Source organism: Lontra canadensis, unplaced genomic scaffold (assembly GCF_010015895.1).
Source record: "Lontra canadensis isolate GAN:19392208 unplaced genomic scaffold, GSC_riverotter_1.0 scaffold3, whole genome shotgun sequence".
Taxonomy (NCBI): Eukaryota; Metazoa; Chordata; class Mammalia; order Carnivora; family Mustelidae; genus Lontra; species Lontra canadensis.
In genome coordinates this window covers 17,416,108-17,434,694 of record NW_022630997.1, presented here as the reverse complement: position 1 = coordinate 17,434,694, position 18,587 = coordinate 17,416,108, and the positions used below count along the sequence as shown (strand labels likewise).

Genomic DNA, 18,587 nt, shown 5'->3' with positions numbered 1-18,587 from the left:
ATCTTCATCAAGTACAGTGCTTCTCACACTTCTGGGTACTTTAAGATTCCCAACTACTGCTGTTTCTTGAAGAGCCTCTTTGTTTTTTAGAAGACTCTCCAAGGAGATTAATACTCCACCCCATGGAGTTTTGTCACAGACTTTTTGTGTCAGTATTTTATTCTTTATGTTTTTTTTTTCTTGCCTCGTCTTAATGACGACAGTGACGATATGAGATTTTTGCTTGTTGGATGACTTCTTTTCCTTTCCTTTGGCTCTTTTGGGGATTATCTGGCTTCATGTTGTCATTCAAAGGCAGTGTGCCACAGACATAGCTTCGAATGTGGGCTCTCTGGTTTACTAGCTCTGCGGCCATGAGGAAGTCATTACATTCTGCGCCTCCATTTTCTCAACTTGGAGACAAGGAAGTTAGATCATCTTGAAGGTTCGTCCATCTTTAAAACTTTGTGACCTTAGGAAACAAGTGTCCCCCACGAAATGCCCATCCCCTGGTAATATGTGGGTTTTTGTTGTTGTTTTTTTTTTTAAGATTTTATTTATTTATTTGACAGAGAGAGCGAGCACAAGCAGGAAGAGAGTCAGGCAGAGAGAGAAGGGGGAAGCAGGCTCCATGCTGAGCAGAGAGCCCGATGTGGGCTCAATCCCAGGACCCTGGGATCATGACCAGAGCCAAAAGCAGAGGCTTTAACCCACTGAGCCACCCAGGCACCCCCCACTTTTTAAGATTTTACTTATTTATTTGAGAGAGAGAGGGGGCATGAAAGGGGGGAGGGTCAGAGGGAGAAGCAGACTCCCTGCTGAGCAGGGAGCCTAACGTGGGTCTTGATCCCAGGACTCTAGGATCATGACCTGAGCGGAAGGCGGAAGGCACTCGCTTAACGAACTGAGCCACCCAGGCACCCGGTTTCTTTTTTTTTTTTTTTTAATTCATTTGTGATTCTTGGTGCTGTTATCACATTCCTGGGATCGTGGATGAGCAAATCACCTTGCCACTTCCTGTCTACTGTTGGGCGGCACATACTTTGTAACTGATGTATTTTGCTATGTCACTGTTTTCTCCTCTTCCCATGCTTTTGCTTGTTTGTTTTGAAGGGGTGGTTGTGCTGACAATCTTGGAGCCCCTCTGCTCCCCTCTGTCCATCCGTCGGCAGGGCTCTGTTGATTCTCCTTGCACACATTCTATTACCCATTCATATCTCTCACTAAAAGAAGCTTGCTCAAAGAATGCTGCTGGGCAAATGGCATGATGGTCTTAGTAATTTGAAAACTTCCTGCAGTATGTGTTTTCCATTATTGACAATGGCGTTCCAGAAAAATATATGGCTCTGGCAAGAGTTTGGTCAATTTTTTCCTCTTCTTCAGGTGTCCCCTGTGTACTAATGAAGCCATTGGGAGTGCTTTGTATGCGGTGGCTTGTACCTCTGTTGGTTCAGGGGTCCTGACGGGCACCTCTTTGTGGTGATACTGATGTCACAGGAGACAGCGGCACAGCTGTGTGCGGAACACCAGGAAGCCAGTATGCTTCTTCCTCATCACGGGCCTCTTATCTCACATTTTAAAAATGTCTGAACAGCACTTCCCAGATTCAGTTTTTTAACTAGAATTTGGAAATGTGTCTTTCAGTGAACAGTTCTCTAGGCGACTTCCAGCACACAGAAGTTTCTGTATGCTCCAAGTTAGCCTGACTGTTTTGCGAGAGGAAAAGCCGGTGGAAATAACCATCGTTTATAGAGTAAAATCCAGGTTAGCTGGAGACACCTTTCCAGGAGTCCGACCTTTCTTCCTCTCTCCTGAAGCCAGGTAGGGAATTGTATGACAAAACCTTAGATTACAAGGAATTCATCTGTGTCATGTTGTAGGAACCAGGCAGCTGAAAATCAGAATTTGGGTACATTTAAATTCCTGTTTTTAAAGAAAGAAGCATCCCGAGTGCCTGGGTGGCTCAGTTGGTTAAGTGACTGCCTTCAGCTCAGGTCGTGACTCTGGAGTCCCAGGATCTCTGGAGTCCCAGGATCGAGTACCGTATCCATCGGGCTCCTTGCTCGGCAGGGAGTCTGCTTCTCCTCCTGACCTCTCTCCTTTCATGCTCTCTCTCTCTCTCTCATTCTCTCTCTCTCTCTCTCAAATAAATAAATAAAATCTTAAAAAAAAAAAAGAAGAAGAAGAAGCATCTTTCTTTTCCTGGCTGTTTTGTAGGCATTAAGATCAGGGACCAGGAGGAATTGACTTTCTATATCTTTCTCATTGCAATACCTCTAACTCTTCCCCAACTCTCCTTTGTCCTGGGGCCTCTTGTCTAATAAATGCCATATTATTCATCTCTCAGGGAACCTATAGATATTGCTGTCCTCATCCACTTCAGACCCACCACACCACTGAGAGACGGACAGGAGGAATGAAACTTTTAACAACAATAGAAGTCAGTGAAAGAAAACCCACAACAATGCAGATGCAGATTCTTTCCTGTCTCCCTGGGAGTCTGAAGGGATCTCTTGTCTGATGGTTCTGCTCTGTCGTCTGTTCTTGAATTCTAGGAAATGTAGGATCTTTGTTGTATTGGACAGGTATCAAGGAGAACCATTCTATCGCATGATAAAATGAGTGGCAATAAGTCACTGTCATCTCTCTCCATCCTATAAAGATTCATAATCCCTTGCTCAAACTGTTTTTAGAGAAAAAGCAGATTTCAGCATGTGCATTTTATCCCAGCCTTTACCTCTTCAAAGGAGACCAGCACACATGAAACAATTAGAAAACTGTACAACCCACCTGGAGTTGGCTAGAAGTCTAACAGAGCAATAGAGAATCAATCAGTAGGGTATTTACTGAGCATCATTTATTAATTTCTCAACTATGCAAGACAGAACAGAAGACGGGGCCCTGCCCTCAGTTTGATTATGGTCTGTTTGAGGAAGTAAGCCACCATACAGAACAGGTCCATTTCCTTACAAGAGATAATGACACGGTCAACCAAGTAGCACAGACATTCTAGAAGTTTAGAAGAAAGAAACTTCCCTGAGGGGTAGAATGGTAGGCATTTTAAGGCTGGAGGTGGAAAAAGAGGGAAACTATGAGGAAGAAGAAGGGAATCAAACAGCGAAAGCACAGAGATGTTCCACAGCACATACGCTTGTGAAAACAGTCCAGTTGAACCAGGCGGAGTGAGAATCAGCGCTAAGAAAGTCAGGTGGGAGAGTACCCAGGAGGCTTTGAAAGCCTGGCAGGGTGGAGGTTCCAACTGTGGCCTACAGAGAATCCGCGGTGGTTTGCACAAGGGCAGTGATATGTTGAGAGCAACGTTTCCTGGGGACTAGCCAGACAGCCTCACGTGGGATAGACTGGAGGGGCAGGAATGTGCGTGCAGGGAACACCAGCAAAAGCACTGTTATGGCAGACCAAGGGTGGGGGTGGGGGGGCTCAGGAGCTGAGCTCTGGAGGCTCTAGAGGAAATGGAGATGGGACCAATGGAACAGACATTGCTCAGGGGAATCGGGAACACCTGGTGACTGACTTCATCCAGAGGGGAAGGACCCAGGCTATATCAAGAAGGACTTCAGGGAGCCTGGGTGGCTTGGTTAGTTAAGCGTCTGACTCTTGATTTCAGCTCAGGTCATGATCTCAGGGTTGTTCAGGATTGTGAGATCAAAGCTCTGTATTGGGCTGGGCATGGAGTCTGCTAAAGATTCTCTCTCACGCTCCTTACCCCTGCTCCCCCCTCCCCTCCCCACCCTCCCCACCGCTTGTGAATGTGTGTCCTCTCTCTCTCTCTCTCTAAACAAAAGAGGATTCCAAAGATTTTTGGTTTGGTGGTCTTCAAGAAGGTCTTTAACACACCTGATTGGGAGGGGGGTAGGTCAGTTGGCTTTTATTCCCCTTAGGTCTGAGGCGACAGTGGGACAGCTAATGAAAATGTTCAGCAGGCAGCTGGAAATACAGAAACCTGAGCTGTAGCTCTGTATACTTAGGGGATGATGAATCACTCAGATGTGTTAAGGGAGGAATGAAGAAACTCACATCTCAGAAGAGTAGGAGATGAGGTGAGATTCAAGGAGAGAGCGGCAAGGAGAGCCGGGGTGTTTTGGAATAGCCATAGGGAGGATGAAGACCAGGGCAACTGATGAAAAGAAAATGTACTGGGCCAGATATGCAGAGTTCTGTGACTTCTCGCAGCCACCCTTCGCCTTCTCAGGGCCAGACAGAGGCGCTACAGTGGGGGAGTGGCACAGGTTGAAGAGGAGGATAAGGGGGATCTGGAGAAGATAAATGGGACCCAGGCACCACGTTTTCTCTAGCGCATGGAAGTGTGGGAAAGGGAAGAGGGCAAATGATTGTCATTAAAGATTGGGACATATATTGCAAGGCAGGTGGTGGTCCCTTCATGGTGATGGAGGGGACAGGCAAGGAAAAGAGGCCACTCAGGTGTAGCTGTGTCCCAGAGAGGTTTTTGGACTCGGGTGGTTCCCTTATATTGGCTTGCCTTACCTTCCCTCCAGGACACTGCTAAGGGAAGTCCTACCCTCCACCCTCCAAACTCTAGCCAGTAGAAGTTTCCAGGGACAGAAGTCCAGCAGCTGGTGGGGGGGGCACATTTTGCTCACTGGAACTTTATCCAATCCACTTGAACTGTTGGCTCAAAGCTCCCGATTTTCACTTCAGGGATGGTTTTCTATTGTTTAAATGCCATAAACACTAACAGCAAAATAGCTCCCTAGTGGCACAACCCCTCCCCCTCCCACCGCCCCCGCCCCAACCGCCTGCTTGCCACACCTGCCAGGCCCTGCACCTGCAGCTCTACTTAGAGAGGACAAGGAAGACCCATCAGCCCCAGCATGGGTTGGGGGGGGTTATCCTCCAAGCCTGAAGGGAAGATGGGGTGCTAGAGAGGCGAGCAAGATGATAGAGGTCCATTTGGTTACTGGAGAAACCACAGCTGACTGTCTTGCCGGAGAGGAGGAATAAAAGCAGGTCGTCTCCCTCCCTTCTCCATCTGGGTTTGGGCTACAAAGGGACACACGCAAAGCTAAACACAGGCACGTAAAACACGCAGAGAGACACAGAGCGCTACACAGAGCAGAAGTGCACAGCCCGTCACAGGACATTTGGGGAACAAGCTTAAACCCATGCAAAGGCACACCTGGACCCGCTCATTCAGACATTCTCCCACGTATCTGCACGCAGCTCTGTCCTCTCCAAGAGTTTGCTCCCACGAAGTACCCTGGTGTGAGCAGAGGCAGGCCTCTCTCTTCCAGGCCTCACCCCTTCCCCTTTGTGTTTTTCCAGGTCGTGACATGGCGAGCACCACTCTGCCTGGTTACCCCCCTCACGTGCCCCCCACTGGCCAGGGAAGCTACCCCACCTCCACCCTGGCAGGAATGGTGCCTGGTAGGTGACAATACTGCAGCTGCCCAATTTAGGTGGGGGTAACTAAATTGTGGGTGAGCTGCCGTGGGCTCAGTAGTCTGGGGGTGGGGGGACCCAACATCCCTTCCCCCCAAAACCAGTGCTGTTCTGTCCCTTTGTCTCCCTAGAGGCTGCAGTTGGTCCCTCATGAGCAAGCCAGGGAGGGAGTTTGCAGAAGTGGCTCTTGTGTGCTCCCACTGTACATCACGGCCCCTCCACAGGGCCCGCCCACCTGAGCCTGTGCCCCGGGAGCACTGAGCCTCAGCTCCTCTCTCAGCGCCCCAGCCCACCCCCAGCCAGCTGACACTGCTTGGAAGAGCCTGCCCTGGTTTCCATGGAAACTTGGAGCCAAGAACCATTTCCAGGGGCATTGTTAGTCACTCAGACAAAGCCACCCTGGTCCACACCAACCTGCAGGGAAAACCAGTGTGGAGAATTGACCCCACCCCAGGGAGAGGAAGGAGCTAGTCCCTAAGGAAGTAGAACAGAGAGGACAGGCTATGGCAGGACCCAAAGATACTGGCTTCAGAGAGACAAGCTAGAGCCCCTCGTCTCCTCAGAGGTACTGGGGCCCTTGTTCCTCCTGAGGAGCTGGGTCTAGACTGTGTGGATCAGAGAGGTGGAAGCCACACTTAGGGTCTGAGGAGCCCAGCTGGAGGTTGTGCTCTTCCCAGCCTCTCACCCCTGATTGAGAGCTGGGCTTGAAGCCACAGAGTTGAAGCTTCTATTAGCAGAAACACCAACAAACTCTTGTCTTAAAGAGGGTGAGGCTCGCTGGACCTGCAGCCCACCCCTGCTTGCAGCCCTCCCCTCATGCACAACCCTTATGGTGGGGGAGGATGAAAGAGGGTGACTGGCCCTATTCCTGGATGTCCATTCAGGGACAGCCCTGGCTAAACAGAGCTTGGGGGGGTGAGCAGTGGCAAAGAGGGTGCTGCACCACAGGGGCTGAAGGGAGTTAGAGGGCCTGGCTAAGGAGAGCTGGGAGGTGTGGGGGAGGGGATCCCTGCCCAGATCTGGAGTGGGGTTAGAAGTGTTGGGGACAAGGAGTGTCTTCTGGGAAGGTCCGAGCAGTGAGCAGGTGGAGGCTGGAGAAGGTCTTAGAGAGGTGGGGGTGAGGGAGGGGGTGTCTGCAAGGAGGTGGGGATGAGGGGAGCAGCAGAGAGCTCATGGTGGCAAGGGGGGAGTCGTTAAACAGAATCTAGTGCTGATGAGGAAATTACACTTGTTTCATTAGCGATGGGGAAGGAGATAGCTCAGTTCCTCTTGGTCACAGTTGAGCTCAGAAGCTCATTATCCTGCTGCACGCATGCTTTCCCTCCTCGTCAATAAACAGGCTTTCCAGTGGCTGCATCCCCCACCCCCACCCCAGCTCCCTCTCGGAGAGGGGCCCCTTCTCCTCTACTTAACCCGCGGTTAGGGATCACTGTAAACAGTCTGGGGTCATCACACAGGAGAAAGGGCGAGGGGGAAACCCGGAGGCCTGGCCTTTCTCCCGCGGAGGGAGGGAAGCTGCTTCCGACGGCTCCCAGCCCACGGGGCCCTCGGCTAACCGCCCCCCGGTGGACCGGCGGAGAGTCCACCTGTTTCCCACCGCCTCCTCCTGCTGCGTGGCCAGCGTATCCAATCCCTCGAGGGAAAGGCGGAAGGGGGGTGTTTCCCAGCAGAGCCCCCACCCCTTGCATTGGCACCTTGCTGAGATGCCAGTCTGAGGACTTTCTGGGACAAAGTGTCCCAAGGGCCTTCCTTCACCACCTTCCCCGGCTTCCATCCCGTGGGGCTATGGTTCCTAGAACCAGAGTGTCCACGCCCCCCAAAGCAGCGGGGTAGGCGCACAGGGACCAGAACAAACCCTTCCCGGATGGCCCAGAGTGCCTCCTTGGGGGAGCCCCAAGCCCCCGGGCCCGTGTCGGTGCTTCTGCACCCGCCCCACCACGGGCTCTCCCCACGCGGACCCGGTGGACTGCTCTGCCTCTGTCTGCCCTCACACCTTCTGCCGGGTCGCCCTGAGCGCCGCACCTGCACCTCGGACCCGGGGGGGAGGCCGCTGACCGGGCACGTCGGGTCCGCCCCGGCGTTGGGCTTGTCTGATCCCCACTCCCCCACCCTCCCGCAGGGAGCGAGTTCTCCGGCAACCCGTACAGCCACCCCCAGTACACGGCCTACAACGAGGCTTGGAGATTCAGCAACCCCGCCTTACTAAGTGAGTACGCCACCTGGCTGGCCGGCGGCTCAGCGCGTCCGCCCGTGGGCCGGCTCAGCCGGGCTGCCTCCCGACGCCGGTCTGACTCCCCGCGACCCGACCTTCGGGTGCCGGGCGGACGCGGGCTCGTTAGTGCCGCACTGAGATCCCGGGATGCCTTGAGGACACCCGTGCCTCCCGCCCCTTCCCTCCTTTTCTCTCCCTCCCCCGGGGCTAGAAGGCTCTCCGCCGCCCCCACCCACCCTGGCTCCCTCTGGAAGGCCCCCAGTCGGGCGGCGGCGGTCACCGATCGATCGGGTCCCTCTCCCACCGGTGAATGAAGCTCTCCCGTGGGCGACCGGCCCCGTGACCCAGCCAAAGTGTCCCTGCCCCGAGTCCGCCAGACCCCAGCCCCGGGAGGTCTTTGCTTTTCTTTCCTTTTTTGTTCTCCTGTTTGTCCTCTCACCCAGCCCATTCTTCTCCTGTGTTAACTTCCAGGTTCCCCTTATTATTATAGTGCCGCCCCCCCGGGGCTCCGCCCCTGCCGCTGCTGCCGCTGCCTATGACCGCCACTAGTTACCGCGGGGACCACATCAAGCTTCAGGCCGACAGCTTCGGCCTCCACATCGTCCCCGTCTGACCGCCCACCCCGGAGGGAGGGAGCACCGACGCCACGCGATGCCTCCCGGCCACCGCCCCAGCCCCACCCCCCTCCCAGGAACCCTGCAGCCCTTCACACCATCCAGTCGAAGGCCGGACAGGACGGGTGGAGCCGCGGGCGGGACCCTCAGGCCCGGGCCCACCGCCCCCAACCCCGCCCGCCGCCCCTCCCCGCCTGCCTGGACTGCGCGGCGTCGAGAGGAGGGCGCGCCCCAGCTCGCTCCGGCTAGGCCCGAGCCGGCCCCGGAGCGGACCAGCGGCCCCGGAGCGGACCAGCCACACCGCCCGACCCTGGCCGGGCCCGCCGCTGCCCGCGGGGGACACGTTTCTGTGACACACAATCAGCGCGGACTGCAGCGCGGCCCAGCCCGGGCGCAGCCCGCCTCGGACGCTCCGGCGCCGGGAGGCTTTGCTGGAGGGCCTGGGAGAAGGAAATTAAGAACGAAACGATTTTCTGCATAAGGAGGAAGAGCCCCCTGCGGAACCCTCGGGGAAGAGCCCTTACCCTAGCGCTAGCCGGACTGCCCCCACCTTCCGAGTGTGCCCTGCCCCAGGAGGTGGCATGGAATGGGGGCGTGGGGTCATCAGGTCTTTCCGAAGTTGGGACCCAAGGCACGCAGGCCCCAGCAGCGCGCACCCACCGAGCCCTAGTAGGGAAGCCCTTGGCTCTTCCCTACTCCACCTGAACTGCCTGGTTCCCTAGGGTCCAGGCACTCCTACTAGTGACCGGACTCTCAGCCCCACCTTGCCCCTACCTCAGCGTCTTTTCCATCAGCCGACCTTCTATTCTCCCCTCCTGCCGGTCCTTTTCCCATCCCACGACCCTCCGCATCTCTCTTCCTTAACTCCTCGCCCCTTCGGAGGCTCTCCAGTGCCTGCCGCAGGACCAGTTTCCGTAGGCCTCGGGCACTGGTCTTGCCCAGCGGCTACTGGATGTCCCCTCCCCCGACACAGACTCGCGATCTGCCGGTAGTAGGAGCCGGTTCTGAGCTGGTGTCTGGGGCGGGGCGGAAATGGGGGCTGCCCAGTCCAAACCCCCCCCCCACGACCCCCAGCCTCCTCCTCCGGCAGGAACTGAACAGAACCGTGAAAAGTCTACATTTATTTAATATGATGGTCTTTGCAAAAAGGAAAAACAAAACAGAAACTGAACAGGATGCTGCTTTGTAGAAAGACGGTGTGTGTCGTGTGAAGGCGAACCCCTGTGTATATAAGCCCGCCCCCCCGCCCCGCCCCCCCCCGTAGAGTCCCCGCTGCCCGCCAGCCCTGCCTGTAGATACGCCCCTCTGTCTGTGCTGTGAGAGTCGCCGCTCGCTGGGGGGGAGGGGGGGACACAGCTACACGCCCACTAAAGCACAGCACGTCCTGGGGGAGGGGGGCATTTTTTATGTTACAAAAAAAATTACGAAAGAAAAGAAATCTCTATGCAAAACGACGAACATGGTCCTGTGGACTCCTCTCGCCTCTGTTTCGTTGGCTATTTCTCTGTAATTCCGTGTTTTCGCTCTCCTCGTCTCTCCGCATCTCTCCCCTCTCTCCATCTCTCTCTGCCCCGCTTCTCTCCCCCTCTGTCTCTGTCTCTCCGTCTCTGCCCCTCCCTCGGCCTCTCCCCCAGCCCAGCCCCGGCCGCCTGGCCCACGCAGGCCCGCTCTCAGGCGGCAGCTCCAGCCCCCGGGGCTCGCCGCTCCGGCCGGGCACCGTGCGCCCTGGGCCGCCGGCGGCCGGGCCGCCCCGCCCCGTAGTTGCTCTCTCGGTAGCGGCGATGCGCCCTGCATGTCTCCTCACCCGTGGATCGTGACGACTCGAAATAACAGAAACAAAGTCAATAAAAGTGAAAATAAATAAATAAATAAAAATCCTTGAACAAATCCGAAAAGGCTTGGAGTCCTCGCCCAGATCTCTCTCCCCTTCGAGCCTTTTCATTTGAAAAGGAAAACGAGAAATGACTAGTTTAAGGGAACTGCCGGCGCCCGGCAAGGCTCCCGTGGCCCGAGCGGGGCGGCGAGAGCACTGGGGTTCAAACCCCGAGGCCCGGTTCGTCCCAGTCCCCGTGGAGCTGGCCAGGCAGGGGCCCCAGCCCCAGGACCCAGCCGAACCTTCGAGAGATCCCCCTGACAGCTCTGGTCTCCTGAGCCACTTTCAGCGCGTCGGTTCGTTTTGATTCTTTTGTTTTTCTTTCTTTCCTTTTCCTTTTTTTTTTTTTTGTGCACATGAGAAATAAAATAATAATAAATAATAAATAATAATAATAATAATAATAATAAAAATTTTGTATGTCACTTCCCACGGCTCCAGGTTTGTCTCTCCCTGTCTCTGGGATAGGCCTCCCCTCACATTGGTCGATCCCAAACAACCCCTCAGGGACCCTCGCACCGCGACCGACTTTCCACCCTCTCGCCCAGACCCTGTGGGTGGCGGCTGAAGGCAGGCGGAGGCCCAGACGCTTGTGCCCTTGGGTCGCCACCCGCACCGCCCACCCCACCCTTGGGGCAAGGAGTGGAGCTTCCCAAAACTTCAGAGTAACTTCGAGTTCCGCGTCTATACCAGGCCCTGCCTCTCCACCCGCCTCGGGCGGGCTCTCAGGACGCGACGTCGGGGCGCTCTCCCCACATGTGGGGCTTGTCTGCAGCGCCGGCTCCTTCCTCCGCTCAACGCGCAGCCGCAATTTCACCCCCGCGTCCGCCGGGAGCCGGCGGAGACCGCAGACGCTCGTGGCGCTGCCAGTTTCCTCGCTGGGCGTTCACTTCCAGGGCCCGACCGTGCCCGGCCCTGCGGAGACCCAGGGACACCCTGCCGCTCGCAGGACCTGGCGCGCCCTTGGGTTCGTTCCGGAAAGGGGGAGAGGGCGCACAGTTGCTTACGCCTGTGTGGCGGTAGGTGGTTTCCATTTCTGTTCGCGTGGGTCAGTCTGTCCCTTGGGGCGGGGGGCGGGGAGGTCCGGTGGCGGCGTGGGTAGGAAAACGGTTTTGTTTTTTCAGACACTCTTACTGTTCTTGTCGCTCAGTGTCCAGGGAACGATCTGTGTATCTGTCCCTGTGTCTGTTCCTGCGTTGGGGAGGGAAGGAGTGATTGTCCAAGACTGTCCGGGCTGCATCTGAGATATCTTGGAAGGGGTCCCCCTCTCTATCTCTTCAGCAACCTCCCCAGCCAGTGTCCACCTGGTCTCTGCTCTTAGAGACTTTCTTTCTCTGCCCTTGGGAAACCTGCCACTTAGCCCCCATGTCCCCCCTTTCCCATTTGAAAGGTTGTTGAAACTCTGGGCTGCCAAGGATGGCGAACAAGGCCTGGAGGCTGACTAAGGAGTGACCTTCTCCCTTGGCCAGTGTCTCCCAGACACCTCCTTCCCACCAGGAACGGAAAGGCCTTTCTTTCCCCAAGCCCATTTGCTCGGCTTCACCCACATTATGGGACTTCAGGAGGATATGAAGGGTCCCCCCAACAAATCAGCAACCCCCTAATCAAGTCGATTCCCTCTTTTCTCCCTCTAGGAGAAGGTCTCCTGCCTAGTCCCCATCTCATCAAATGACGGTCCCATTGTCTACCCTGCCCTGTGCTGCTCCTTTTGATCACGAGTCTCCTAAAAGAGTGGTCTTCAAACTTCTTTGATCATCCACATTATCAGTAGAAAGAATTCTGAATGTGCACTCCCAGTATAGGTATATTTACTTATTTGCCAATTCCATAGATATACTCCTGGGCTAACATTATGAATTTTAGGACATAAAATAGAAAAAGGACATGATTGGAATACATAGAAATAGAAGTTGTAATGGTCTCATCTCATGCCTAAATGGATTATTTTGCACTCCCTGGAAAATGTACACCCCACTTCAGAGATCCTGCTTAGAATCCATCAAAACCCAACATGGCCGAATTCCTGTCTATTGCCTGATACCCAGTAGGTCCCCACTGCCTGGCTTTGCCTCCAGGTCCCCCAGACTGGGAACCCTGCCCTGCCCAACCCATTAAATTGGAAGCCATGCCCTTCCCTGGGCCCCACCAAAACCCCCTACCTTCTGTTCTATTTCTGATCACTTTCAGACCAGCTTGGACAGCAAGGATTCCACTGTCTACAGTGACCACCTTCGCCCAGAAGCTTTCATGTTGTGTTGTGTCCCTCCTGAGGCACTGATTTCTGCTTGGAAATCTGAGGCCCCCCAGACTGTTCCGTACTCTTTGACCAGTTTCCTGTTCTAATTGCAGCCCCATTTACCTACCCCAAACACAAATAGGGCCCACTTCAGCATTCCCCAGAACTCACCTAATTCTGGCTCTGCAGGCCCTGTCCCCGTCCCACCCCACAGAGATCCCAGCTGAGGTACGCCAAGTATGACAATTAGAAACAGATGAAGAAAGGTGTCCTGGGTTGAAGGAACAGCAGGAACCAAGACATGGAGGCATGGAAATATACCAGATAAAATGTGGCTGGAGTATCAGGTGCCTGGGGAGAGTTAGGGGGTGGGGGTAGAGAGAGATGGCAGGAGGTGAAGCGTCAAAGTAGTTGAGAGCCAGGACACTGTACTGGAAATGTCAAAATCATATCCTTCAACTACACGACTCCTTTAGGGTAGCTGCCCCACTCCCAGCCCCTCCTGCCCTTGTAGACACCATATCTCTCTACTCTGCTACGAGACGGTTGGACTCCAGTGTGAATCCAATCCAAGCCAGTCAGGACAGAACACAGGATGCAGGAAAGAATAAGGACATTCCCCGAGGGAGCAAAGCCCAGTGGAGGCCCCGAGGGGATTCCCCAGCTTTTGTCACCTCAGTAAAGGACAGCTGAAGTCTACCGCTCACTCCAAATCTGCACTCACGCCTTTGTCTTTCCCATCTCACGTCTGACCCCCAGCACGAGACAGCTCCACCATTAAAAGAGGCACGGAACTGGACCACTTCTGACTACTCACTCTGTACTGTCCTAGACCAAGCCACTGTGATCCTTTAGCTGGGTTTGCAAAAGAACATTTTAATTGGTCTTTCTGCTTCCATCTTTGCCCCATCCACCCCAGCCCATTCTTACCCCAGCAGCCAGAGTGATGCTCCAACATGGAGAACAGATCATGTCCCCCTTGCACATGTTCTGGCTGTCTCCCCCTCACCCCTGCCCCACCCTCACCGCTACTCCCTCCTGACCTCACCTCCAGACCTCCCCCTGACCTCCTCCAGCTCACCTCTGCACAGTGCTTCTGTTACTACAAGCATGAGCCTTCCTCCCGCCACCCCGACGGCTCCCCGCTTCCTTAAGGGCTCTGCTCTGATGTTTCCTGACCAACAGGGCCTTCCCTGACCAACTTAAATGAACTAGCACACACAAGCCATCACTCTGCTCCCCCTCCCCTGCTTCTCCGTCCGCTCTACTACGCCTGACAGGCTGTGAGTTATTGATTTCTGTCTTGTCCTCTCCCATCAGAATGGGAGCTCCATGAGGACAGATCTTTGTCTGATCTGTTTGCTGCTCTGTCACCAGTGGCTGGACAGTGTTTGGCACATAGACGTTCAACAAACAGCGATAGATGAATAAAGGAATGGTGTGAGGGGAACAGGAAATCAGGAGTAAGCAGGAGGCTGAGGCAGGGGAGAGGAACACAGGAGAGAGTGAGAGATGCTAGAAACCTTCAGTCATGTGGAGGAGGAGAATGACCAGCGGAGAGTAGCTGAGTGGCTAAGGGAGGAGGTAGGAGAGGGCAGGTGCTGCTCCTACTTCTCTAGAAGCCCAGTGGTTTGATGTGATCACTGAACTCTTTAAACAACTCCCTCCAGGGGCACCTGGGTGGCTCAGTGGGTTAAGCCGCTGCCTTCGGCTCAGGTCATGATCTCAGGGTCCTGGGATCGAGTCCCGCATCGGGCTCTCTGCTCAGCAGGGAGCCTGCTTCCCTCTCTCTCTCTGCCTGCCTCTCTTTCTACTTGTGATCTCTCTCTGTCAAATAAATAAATAAAATCTTTAAAAAAAAATAAAATAAACAACTCCCTCCATTACCTAGGGTGACTTTCCCTTACCACCTGAGGCTCCCACCATTGTCCTCATGAGGGCGTCAAGGGGGCACCCCTTCATCCATTGGGAAACCGTCCCTCCAGCCTCCTTTGTAGCCCTTGTGGGGCTGTCAGTCCGAGTGTCCATCAGCTCCTGACCACAGAGATGGGCCTGAGACCCACATCTGCCTTACAGGGACCTTACATCCCGGTCCAAAGAGCACACAGTCCTCAGGTTAGGAGCAAAGGCCTCTCAGAAGGCTCATTACCGGGGACTGGAAGAGAGGCTTTCTCTTCTCTTGGACTGCCAGCTGAAATGACTAAGGGCTTTGGACCTCTCAGGACGGCCCCCTACCACATGGAGACCGCAGACCACTTAGAGTCAGGCAAGAACACACAGAGCTGAGAGAGGTAGAGAGGAAAAAAGCTCTGGTGGTATTCTCCAAGCCTCTGAAGCCAGCTAGGCCTGAAACAAGACCGCTCTGGGGCTTCCAGAGTCATAAGCCAGTACATTCTCCTTCTTTTCACCTAAGCGGAAGTGCTCAATATCTGTCGGTTGTAGTCTAAGAGGGTCTGACTTAAGTGGTTCTGGAGTGCACGAATGCCCTGGAAAGTACTTTGGAATTTGTTTTTTTCTGTAGGCCATGAGAGCCACAGAAAGTGTTTGAGCAAGAGAGTGGTTTAATAGGCCTGCATTTTTGGAAGGGCTCTCTGGCCATGATGTGAGGGGTGGGATATGAGAAGAGGCAGTGGGTACAGATAAACTCATACGAACTGACTTCGGTAGCCCAGGCAAGAGATGGTGGTGGTCCGTCTACATCCAGGATTCACTCAGGAAGGATACTGGCACGGAAACGATAATGTTATATTTTTAAATAAAAAAGAAGAGAAAAGTACCAAACAGTAAATAGATTGTATAAGAAAGAGGAAAAATGAAATAATTTGCATCTATAAACATAAACATTGGAAAGATAAACAGCAATCTTATAAAAATGGTTGTCTCTGGGTGGGGAACAGTGTGGATACAGACCCAGTAAGAGTAAGGTGTCTGTGAATATGTACTCTTTGAATGTAATTTTAACTTTATTGAAAAATGAAATTTAAATTAAAAACATAAAAAGACTTGGGGCACCTGGGTGGCTCAGTGGGTTAAAGCCTCTGCCTTCAGCTCAGGTCATGATCCCAGGGTCCTGGGATCGAGCCCCACATCAGGCTCTCTGTTCAGCTGGGAGCCTGCTTCCCCTCCCCCCGCCCTCTCTGCCTGCTCTCTGCCTACTTGTGATCCCTGTCTGTCAAATAAATAAATAAAATCTTTTAAAAAAATGTAAAAACAGGAACGCCTGGGTGGCTCAGTTGGTTAAGCGGCTGCCTTCGGCTCAGGTCGTGATCCCAGCATCCTGGGATCAAGTCCCACATCGGGCTTCTTGCTCAGCGGGGAGCCTGCTTCTCCCTCTGCCTCTGCCTGTGCTCACTCTCTCTGACAAATAAATAAAATCTTTTTAAAAAAATGTAAAAAGACAATCAAGCCCTTGACACATATAATCATAATTGTTTAGTGAATAAACCAAATTTTGCTTTTTGCTATACAACTGAGGAAAAGGCCATTGGATTTGGGGAATAGGGGTATGTGGTGACCAGAAGGCTAGTGCTTTCTAAAGGGGGAGGAAGGGCTGAGGGGTGGCAAGGAGAGGTAGTTAAGACCTGAGGAAGCATGGGGCGCCTGGGTGGCTCAGTGGGTTAAGCCGCTGCCTTCGGCTCAGGCCATGATTTCGGGGTCGAGCCCCGCATCGGGCTCTCTGCTCAGCAGGGAGCCTGCTTCCTCCTCTCTCTCTTCCTGCCTCTCTGCCTGCTTGTGATCTCTCTCTGTCAAATAAATAAATAAAATCTTTAAAAAAAAAAAAAAAAGACCTGAGGAAGCAGGAGGCAGAAGGTAAACTTGTTGGAAAGGTTTGGAGGGGGAGGGGCTTGAGATGATGCGACTGGTAGATCAAGGGAAGGTTCTTTCAGGCCAGGGGCTGTGGAAAAGCCTGCTGGCTAAGGCATATGGTGGAAGGCAGGAGTAGGTGGTGAAGATGTTTGGAGGTGCATGTGAGAGGCTTGAAAGGAGGTCTGAAAGAATGGGGCCAAGGCGTAGGGGTGAGGGGCGGGGAGGACCCAGAGAATTCTAATGGGGAAAGGAAGGTCATAGGGGAAGGGAGCTGTTGGGGTTGCTCAGAGGGATTGTAGGAGGCCCAGCTGCTGCATGCACAGAGTGTGGGGAGCAGGGCTGGGCCCAGCCTTGAGGAGAGTAGAGTTCTGGAAGAATCTCCCAGGGACTCAGAAGGAAGTCTGAGAGCAGGAATGTGTTGCCAGCAGCAGGGAGAACGCACTTGGGTGGTAGATCTCTGGCTCCCCTTGCCCAGGCTGGTTCCAGCTCTCAGGACACAGCAGCCAGAGTCCCAGGACTACATTGCTCCTCCCTTGCTGACCTGATCCCCATCCCCCTCCTCCACAGGCCCCCACCTAACAGAACCCCAGCAGCAACTACGGCCCATTTTCATGGTCTGATCTTGGTGCCCGTCCCTCCGCTAGTGCCCAGGCACGGCCTCAACCGCCTTGTAGGAGAGGCCTGTGGAAGAACCATCTGCCCAGCCCCCTCCCCCCACCCCCCAACCCCCACCTCAAGGAATTCCCAGCCCCCATGTACAACCTAGGGGCAGGACAAACACGGTACACAGAGGCATCTCTAAGCCAAGAACAGAAGGGACCTGAAAGTTGGCTGGGTGACCTCCCACAAGGCCCCTTCCTCTCTCTGTGCCTCAGTTCCTCCATGTGTAAAAACCAGATGGCCTCTGGGATTCCTTCCCCTTGGACATCCTAGGCTTCTAGAGGTGTATGCTGTAGGTGCTCAGGCAATCTCTGTGACCAGCGGAATCTGAGAAAGCTCTGTGGAAGTAGAGGGGGTACATTCAGATGGTGAAGGGGATGGAGTGTTCTTTTAAACTCTAGGAGGAGGCGTGGATTCATTTATATGTTGCCATCTCTCCCATCTGGGAGTTAGTACTGTCTTTTCCCCTCTCTTTTCCCAGTGTCTGCCCAGAGGTCTCTAGGGACAGGGGCTGCAAGCACTGAGACAGGAGAGTGGTGGGGCCCATTGAGGGTGCAACGTAGGGGACTAAGAGAGGAAGACAAAGGAGGCAGCCATTTGGGGCCAACCACATTCCCTACCTCCCCCCACACCCCCACCTGCCGAAAGCATCCCAGTACCCTAATTAGCTGGTCCCTTAGGCCCCTGTTAGCCAGGCCGGCTGAGTGCCCAACTCCCAGGGGACCAGCCCCTTACCCCCTAGACTAATCAGTCCTTTGCTCCCTGTGTGCATGAGCGTGTATGTGCACGTGTGCGCACAGAGAGACACACACACCTTGATTCTCTCCCAAAGTCCTGGGCCCCATTCCAGCCTTCCGAAGGTTAATTTAAGGCAGTACAGAATTCTCCCAATGAGGACACCTCAATTGGAGATGACTGAAGAGTTGGGAGAAGCCAGGCAAAGTTTGAGGGGTCCTTTTCAATTGGGGTTTTTCTCTCAAACTTGTAGGGCCAAGAATGTGTATCAGAGGATGAAGCCATGTGTGGGGGTGCTCTGTGGCACCCCAAGCCTGTGGGCTGGCACCTCTCAGGCCCCTGGCTATGGTCAATATTCACCCCAACCCAGACCCCCTCCTCCCCTGCATCTCCCATTCGTCTACCCACCCCCTTACCCCCCGACACCCGCACTGTCAGCCCAAACACATGATAAATTGCCCTGTCAACAGAATTCATTCAGGGACCAATTAATTCCACAGAAATGAACCAGGAGCCATCAGTTGCTGAAAAACTCAGAGTGCAGGGAGCGGAGGGAGGGGGTGCAGGCGGGGGGTGGGCGGCAGAGGAGGGGACGGGGAGGCTGGGGAAGTTAGTCTGACAGAAATTGGTCATTTAATGCTTAAGTGCACGCTAGACAGCCCTGTCATCGCCCGCGGCCCCCGCGCGGGATTAATTATCAGAGGAGGAGAGGGCAGCCCAGCCCAGCCCAGCCATCTGTCACCAACCAAGGCTAGAGTCACCCAGGACTTGGGCCACCCGGAGTCCACTTCCAAGTCTTCAAGCCTCCTGCTTCCTCAGCTTACACATCCTCCCAGATTCCAGTCCTAGGACCAGCCTCATATCTTAGACCCTCCATTGCATTTAGTCAGGCCTTGCCATCACCTAGCCCAACCAGGAGGGCTTCTTTGACCCCTTGACAGGGTTAGGCCCCATAACTCCCTGTCCTCCCCCATCATTACCGTCAACCATCTTGGGTGACTCTTTCTGTGGAGGTCAGGATATGATTGTCCCACCCGTGGATCCTAGTGGGAC

The 18,587-nt window shown here is 54.2% G+C and overlaps 1 protein-coding gene across 1 annotated transcript in view; it reads left to right on the top strand.

Moving 5' to 3' along the window:
- PAX2 (paired box 2) overlaps window positions 1-8,494 on the top strand; it is a 79,786-nt gene extending 71,292 nt beyond the window's left edge. The window contains 4 exon segments of the mRNA XM_032882251.1: window positions 5,281-5,382; window positions 7,517-7,603; window positions 8,081-8,115; window positions 8,118-8,494. Of these exon segments, the coding sequence (XP_032738142.1) occupies window positions 5,281-5,382; window positions 7,517-7,603; window positions 8,081-8,115; window positions 8,118-8,222 (329 nt within the window). The 3' untranslated portion in view covers window positions 8,223-8,494.
- Window positions 8,495-18,587: the final 10,093 nt, after the last annotated feature.